We start from the raw sequence: 8301 nt of genomic DNA, 5'->3' as shown, positions 1-8301 counted from the left end.
AATAGGCTTTTAAAGGAAACCTTTTATTTTATGCTGTCACCAAAATAGCAATTACAAGGAAAATAGGGATAAAACATTTAAAAATAAGCTTAGGACTTGTTATAGAAGTCTGCAATCCAGTTTTTGCCCTGTTATCTGGTTTGAAAAATTAATCCAAGTAATCCTCTTTGAAGCTCACTGTTTCCAGGATGGGTTATACAGAACAAAGACTAACTGATATCCCAAGGACATTAGTTTTCAGTGTTGTTCTATTCTACTGAGAATGATTCTCCAATGGCCACTTTTTCTTCTTCCCAGGCTATGGGAATTCATTAATATCTAGAGACCAGACTTAAATAAAACCATTGTCTCAACCAGCAGGTTTATGCAACCATCCTGAAATGTTTTAATTATTGTTTTCTTTTCCTTTTTAATTAAGAGACCAGAGGTCAAGCAGGCCCACTGAGAGCTGAGCGGAGCCTCGGTAGAAATGTAAAGACAACTCTAATGATGGGACTTGCTGTTTTTTGTCTTGCAGAACCAGAAGAGTGCATTAATTGCACAGATGAATGCCTAGTGCTTGGTCATTCTGACAGGTGTTGGATGCCACAGTTCCCTGCAGCCAATCAGGCTGAAAACGCAGATTACCGCACAAATCTCTTTGTACCCACAGTGGAAGCTAATGTTGAGACGGAGACTTACGAAACTGTGAACCCCACTGGGAAAAAGACCTTTTGTACATTTGGAAAAGACAAGCGAGAGCACACTATTCTCATTGCCAATGTTAAACCTTACTTAAAAGCCAAACGTGCCCTGAGCCCTCTCCTCCAAGAGGTGCCCTCCGCATCAAGCAGCCCCACCAAGGCATGCGTGGAGCCTTGCACCTCAACGAAAGGCTCTCAGGATGGCTGCGAGGCGAAACCAGGAGCCCTGGCCGAAGCCAGCAGCCAGTATTTGCCCACTGACAGTCAGTATCTGTCGCCCAGTAAGCAACCGAGAGACCCTCCCTTCATGGCTTCCGATCAGATGGCAAGGGTCTTCGCCGACGTCCACTCCAGGGCCAGCCGGGATTCCAGCGAGATGGGGGCCGTTCTCGAGCAGCTTGACCACCCCAACAGGGATCTGGGCAGAGAGTCGGTGGATGCGGAGGAAGTCGTGAGAGAAATTGATAAGCTTTTGCAGGACTGTCGGGGAAATGACCCTGTGGCTGTGAGAAAGTGAGAGGAGGAAAACCAACAACAACAACAAAAGCATTGGCATTTTCTGATCTCTTCTGTTGATGTAAAAATGATCCCTCCTGGTGACAGTTTAGAGGGATGAAGAGACCAATGCTGCTTTAAGGCTTTCCGTGAACATCTGAAGTGCCCACAAGTATGTCCTTTCCACTGCTATTTTTTTTTCCAGAGATAACAATGGTTGTGTTTTGACCAAACTTATATTAGGACAGAATTGATGATGCTCAAAGAGGAAAGAAAAACAGAGAAGAAAGAGGAGGATGAGGAGGCAAGATACCTTTTGACCCTCTGTTAGGAGGTATGGTGGGAGAAGTGAAGTGTTCCTGATCACTGTTAGACTGTCCTCCGTGACTTACGCTGACTCCACTGTTTACCTATTAACCCCACACAAAGCAGGGTCATAATGTGTGCTCTGTGGTGGATTTTTAGCAGTCACCACAGGCTTCTACTGAAAGTCCCGCAAAGACCTTGCAGTAGTCCAAGCTACACCAAACATGAATACATATTTGTGGTAAGCATTTCTGTACAAAGTTACCTGCCACACATATCAACACAAAGAACATTCCATATCATTAGTTGAAAAAAAATTAAAAATACTTGGTCATTTGTAAGACGCCTCATGTCGTATAAAAGTTAAGTGTAAAAAGATATAGTCCATTTTGTCCTGCACACACACAGACTAATTCACTTCATTAAAAGAGAAGAAAATTTGACGTTTTAAAATTTCTCTCTAGCATTTTAGTGTCCTACAAATATATCAATAATGATGGATATATTTTTAATTTGACCTAGAAAGATTCTGAAAAGGAGTTACCATTGAGTAATACTATTCAGAGAAAATTAACATGATTAAAGTGTTTTACTTATTTGTGGACACTAAAATAGCTTAGGAAAGGGAAAATGTCTTAGACATACACCAATCACATGATCATTTATATGTGCAAATGTAAGAAGATTCAATGTGTTTACATCAAATGACATATTTTTATTGATTTATTGCAGATTCAGTGCATATGAGCCAAATTGTTGAGTGTATAAGAGCTATATTGTGTATTTTATTAAATTAATATATAGTTGTGTTGCAAAAATATTTGGGCTTATATTGTAAATGGCAAGTGTTGCCTCAGTAGCTGTCGAACTCTATGAGTTTTGTTTTTTCCTGCTTCCTTTTCCCCATGGAGTGTGGGAAGCAGTGCCTCAGAGCAAAGTCTCTTGTTTAATGTATAGTCTACCAAGTACTACAGTACATAATCTGTTCAAAATGTGTTTGAGTGAGCCGATGGAGCTATATGAAAGGTCAGAAAATACATCTGTCAGTCATGGTTATGTGCAAGTCCTTGTAGAAGCTTTTATTAAAGTCATGCTAAATCACAAGAATGGCATTTGTACCAATACCTGAAATTTCTTCATGTTTTCTCGATAACAGACAGTTTCTGCCTCTGTAGATATCATACTGTTGATTGGTTTTAAAAGTATCTGATGTGGTTCAAGATGTGTGTTCCCATTGATTTCAAAACCATGAAAAATGCTTTAATGCATGTGTGATACCAGCCCTGGTTATTTGCATTGTGTAGTGTTTTTCAAGAGGCCTGGGTCTTAACAGAATGTTTTCCATTTTTCTCAATGTTCTTCTGCCTCTTTTTATTGGTGTCCTTTGAGAAAAATACACCTCCTATTCCTTCATTTGCTTGCACTTTTTTTCTTGTGTCATTTAGCAAGTTTCAAACTTACTTCCATGTGAGGCTAGGAAACCTCAAATTTCAGGAATTGGGAAAAATAAAATTAGCACTTGCAGAAGTAGCAGCAGATGGGAAAATGCCTTGATTGACATTTTCCTTCAGTGTTAAAATTTTTTGGCATTTTACAGCTTCATGACAAACAGCTTCCAGCCCATACCTTAGAAAATGTGGTGCTGAGTTAAATAAAGGCTGTTTGTGCACTGGAGCAGAAAAATGCATTATTTGCAAACTGGTGGAGAATTCTGTGCCTTCTTTTCTGGCCACCAAGCCAGTGTAGAAACAGCATAAATGTCATAAAATTCCTAGATTAACAAAAACAAGAGTGAAAACAAACACTGAACTGAATTAAGCTTTGTAATTTTAAACCTCAATGAATTCAACTGAAAATATTTCCCTCAAATGCTGTCAAGGTTTTAGACTGTACCTCCTTTGCAAATTGCTTTGAAGGGAAGAGTGAACAACTCCCATCAGCCTTATTCTCTGGAGAACTGTATTTGGTTCCTAGTAGCAGCCTTTCCAAAGCTCTATTATTGGTTTTTATCATTTGTAAATGTTTAAATTAGAAAAGAAGGGATCTTGTACATGTGAAACCGAATTGACTGTCTATATTTTGGACAATTTATGTATCTGAAATGTGTTGTCTCTGTTATCTGATGTTACTTTTTTGCCGGGAGACCACAGGTTGCTTTAGCTTGATAGCAGACATTTGATGGATTTCCATTTAGTCTTACCAAGTGTTGCTTCTCTCTGACTAGACAGATAGCCACTTAGTAAAATCTAAGGCAGTGTGTAAATGACATAAAAAAGAGATTAGGGTTTATTTTTAAAACATTCTTAACTTTGAGTAACCAGTTGTTCAATTTAGTATATGTGTCTGAAGACATCACAATGCTATAAGACGTTAAGAATTGGTGTGCCAATGTGTGAGGGGTTTCCCTTTCGGCTCTCTGTCATCAGTGATTTACTAGTGTTAGCTGTTTAACACGTTATCTGCTTTTAGTAGTGGTTGTTTATTTGCAAGTTGGTGGTAATTCAGCAGCCAGGACTCTAAGCTTTTATAACAAAATTGAGGGGATCTTGCTCTTCTTCATGCTGGCAACTACCTTTATCACAGACCTCTGGTGCTTGACTTCCAAGGAAGTCTATGAGATGCCAAAATCACCCTTTTGGGGAGCAACTTGCTCTAAGAGGTGTCACACAATCAAACATCGATGTTTCAAGGGGTTTCAGCACCACTCAGAATATAAAAAATTAATTCACATCCCCATTTACTAACCCTCAGAAAAACTCCACACATTCAAAACGAATACTTTGATTATACTTTTTCTTTTAGGTTCTTAAATAACTAATGTCAAGCACAGAATAGTAATTTATATGAATTTTCATAAGAAAGTCAACGTTTTAAAAATTGTTTACTGATGAACCAAAAAAATCAGTAACAAAATCTTTCCATAACATGCTAATGATGAAAGATCTTTTCATCAAAGTTAAAAGTAGTAAGAATCAGTGTTAGTTATACCTATACCAAGGTAAACATTAAAGAGACATCTCACACAATTTCAAACAATGGTTTCATATTATTTCTTAACCTGACATCCAATTGCAGGCAATATACAAAGATTGGCTCACTGCTCTATTAACTAATTGAATTCCTGACTTAGAAATTGACTTGTTTTTTCCCCCTAAATTAGCAGAGATCTCGTAAAATATGACTTCCCTGTAAAAGATCTAGGCACTGCTCGATTTAAAAAATGACACCATAAAAATATGGTCATGTAGTAAGAGAACAGTACTCTTTATTAGAACCAGATTAAAAACTGTTCATTGCCTAATGGAGTAGAAGTTGCTGAGGTCAACTGGGAAACTGAGGTCTGGCATAATATATGCCCACTCATCATTGTCTAATTATATTATATTATTTTGACAACAGACAGCATTTATTAGAGCATTAATTCAAATGAGAGTTTTGGCTATCAAGATGTGTTTTGAAACATAATTGAATGAGACCTGATTAAAGGCTGACTTTCCTGGCCCCAGTGTTTTGCAGGTTGGCTATTTCCATATATCAACTCCATCACACCATAAGGTTCTTAGCTGCACCAAGTGATTGGTGAACAAAGACAACAGCAAAAGCAGCATACATTTTATGGATTTATCTCAATGCTATTATTTAATGGCTGTGTTTATGTGACCTATCTGGAAAATGAGGACTCCGAATAAAAAGCTATTACTAATAGTGGCATTGCATTCCCTTGGATTCATTAACACACAAGTGTTGTGTTACACACTGCATGCCCCAGGGACCCTGGTCATAATTCATTCGGAAAGCAACTGTGGCAGCACAACTGTTTATGCTAGTTATTTGTTTGCCAGTAAAATAAGACTTTAAAAAATTGTATGTAACAATAATGTCACTGAGTTCTCTCAGAAATGGGTTAACAGTCATCCAGATTGTTTGGATAAGTTGACTAGTCAAATGATTTCCAGGGATTCATACTATAAAGAAACTTGTGGTTTTTAATATTTAAAACTGGTTTGAGGGTAATTTGGTATAAGATCCTACTACTCCAGGATTTTAGAAATAAGCCCTCTCATAATCTTGCATTATTGACGAGAGTACATATTTATAAATGACATTTTAAAGTAAATACATGTTCATCTTAGCAACTTAAAATAATAAGCTTCTCTTTCTACTCCTTCAACAAACATCGACTGAATTTCTGTTGTGTGTTTGCCGTGGGCTGTTATGCCCCAGGAGTAAACAGTAAACAGGGATTGATGCCTGGGTCACAGCCTGGTGAGAGAAGCACATAGGTAAGTTCTAATACACATGACTGTTTATAAATTGGATTTAATTGTTTGCATTTTCCTCAGTTGCTCCACAATCTGACTCTCAGCGAGGGGCATCTCTTAAATTACAAATAAACATAATAGTCTGCCCATTTAGATTTTCTTTTAATTTTAGTTTTCTGGTTAGGGCATAACTTATATCAAGAAAACTGCATTGCTTTTTCATGCTGAAGAAGATGTTTAAGTTTTACAGTTATTGGGATAGACTCCATGGTTTATCTACTCATTCTTCTGTTCATTTTGTTTGTCGACCTCTCTGTTTCTTTTTCATTGAGCATCACTTAGGTATCAGGTGCTTCACAAGGACCCTGGGGTACGAAGAACTACACCAATTACATTTTACCCTCAGAGTACTTATAGTTTGTGCCTAGGTGAAATACATTACACTAAAATAGAAATTGACCTTATGTTGCCATGACAACATTACTTTTGTATAATGAAAATAAATTCATTCTTAAGAAGAACAAAAGCTACATGCCTTTCATGCCATTCACTGCTTTCAAGAGTGAAATGAGAGCAAGCTGTTCATTGACTCAATTGAACCATCTAATCAGTGTTGAGAGAGCACTGAGGTGCTGAAATGAAGAACCTACCTGGCCATGCTACAGTCAGGAGGAAGTGATGAATGAAACATATATTACAGGCTTACTTCATGGCAATGAATGATGGCAGTCCCATGAATTATGTTTTTTAAGTAGATATCCTGACAAGTTACAATTATTTAATAATTGTAGACAACAACTTTGTAAACTATGAACAGAACCCATTCTTAAAGTTCATCAATGTGGCACACAGAAATAAATCGGCCAGTTAATGGACCATCCTCAAACCTCTTCAGTATGTGTTTGTGAGAGGGTTGCACATGGTTCACCAAGGAAATGTATCATTTTCTGCTCATTTTAGACACTATAATACTGGACAAACCACTGTACATTAGGAATTAAATTCTCAATATTCTTAAAAGAGGGTCCCCATTTTTAGTATTTTAGAGTCATAAAATATTACTGTTTTTTTCCAAACTAGTTTAAATGGTAATGAGTATCTTACATGCAAAGATGGATTAAGGGGGGAAGACTTCAGGGAGCATTTGCAAACTGTCTCACACCAGTTGACATCACCCATTAGATCAAGAAAACTATTTTATTTTTGTCTTACACATGAAACACTTCACTTTAAAAGGAACTTAATATTTATTCCCCTCCTTTTTAAACGCATTAAATTATCTGTATCGTTTTAATAAATAACATTTTGAGTATGATTTATTTAAAAATCTAGTTGCCTGAAGTTATGTTATTCAGTCAAACTGTTCATAATATTGTTTTATGATTGTTAAAAAAACAAACATTAAATTTGGAACCCTCTCTCTGTTCACTTTATACAGATTGTCATATTTCGTGGAAAATATTGGCGTTCATCATTGCTTGCATGAAAATCATTCTTACTTCCCTAAGGGTTTTCAGCACCAGGAAGACTGACTAAGAGTTACACAAATATAAATTAATACTGATACATTCTGCTTGTAGAGAACTTTCCAATTTACAGAGCATTTTCACAAAATTATAAGACAGTACAGAGTTAAGGATTCTGAAGCTTAACAAGGCAAGTGCACTTATTCAAGGACATTAAGCTAGGAAACCTTAAGACCACACTGAACCGAAAGTCCTGTTACTGTGTTTGTTTCAGATTTTGTGAATCTGCAATCTTGTCCTATCTAATCTTTTGCCTCTCTAGTGTCGTACATTTATCATCTGAAAAATTATATTATGCTAGTAATATTCCTCCCCCTATAAATTAACAGTCACATCATAGAATTTAGATAGCCTCTATGTTAATTGTTCATAACGGTAGTAAATAAATCAAAAAGCAGAGACTAGGAATGACAGTTTCCAAGAAAATATAATGACATAAGAATTGTGCTTCCTTTATGATACCCTCAGCTTTTTTACCTTGGTGTTATGTTCTCAAAAATATTCTAAAAGGCCCTGACCGGTTTGGCTCAGTGGATGGAGTGTTGGCCTGAGGACTGAGGGGTCCTGGGTTCGATTCCGGTCGGGGGTATGTGCCTTGGTTGTGGGCACATCCCCAGTGGGGAGTGTGCAGGAGGCAGCTGAATCGATGTTTCTCTCATCAATGTTTCTGGCTTTCTATACCTCACCCTTTCCCTTTCTCTCTGTAAAAAAAAAACAATAAAATACATTTTTAAAAATATTCTAAAAGGATATTATGAAACATTATTTTTTTCCATCAATCTGATATATTTTCACTTGTAAGCAGTCATATAGACTTTATGGAATTCCTTTATATCATCATTTGGCATATACTAAACTAATAGGATTATTAATTGGCTTTTTAGAAAAAATTACATAAACTCTAGTAATATTGAAGATACTTTAAAATATTACATCCATTACATGAGAATTAATATTACATATATAGGCTTGAGAGTAAAATATTCCAAAAACCAGTATCACAAAATTAAGAACAGGTATTTCAGCAGT

General features: G+C 36.6%; 1 protein-coding gene across 1 annotated transcript in view; it reads left to right on the top strand.

The window, feature by feature from the left end:
• PCDH17 (protocadherin 17) overlaps nt 1-2897 on the top strand; it is a gene marked incomplete at its 5' end in the record, with an annotated part of 100600 nt that extends 97703 nt beyond the window's left edge. The window contains one exon of the mRNA XM_006776759.2: nt 518-2897. Within this exon, the coding sequence (XP_006776822.1) occupies nt 518-1200 (683 nt within the window). The remainder of the gene's footprint in view (nt 1-517) is intronic.
• Between the last annotated feature and the right edge of the window lie 5404 nt (nt 2898-8301).

The sequence above is a fragment of the Myotis davidii genome, unplaced genomic scaffold, assembly GCF_000327345.1.
Source record: "Myotis davidii unplaced genomic scaffold, ASM32734v1 scaffold488, whole genome shotgun sequence".
Classification (NCBI taxonomy): Eukaryota; Metazoa; Chordata; class Mammalia; order Chiroptera; family Vespertilionidae; genus Myotis; species Myotis davidii.
This window is presented reverse-complemented; position numbering and strand designations above follow the sequence as displayed.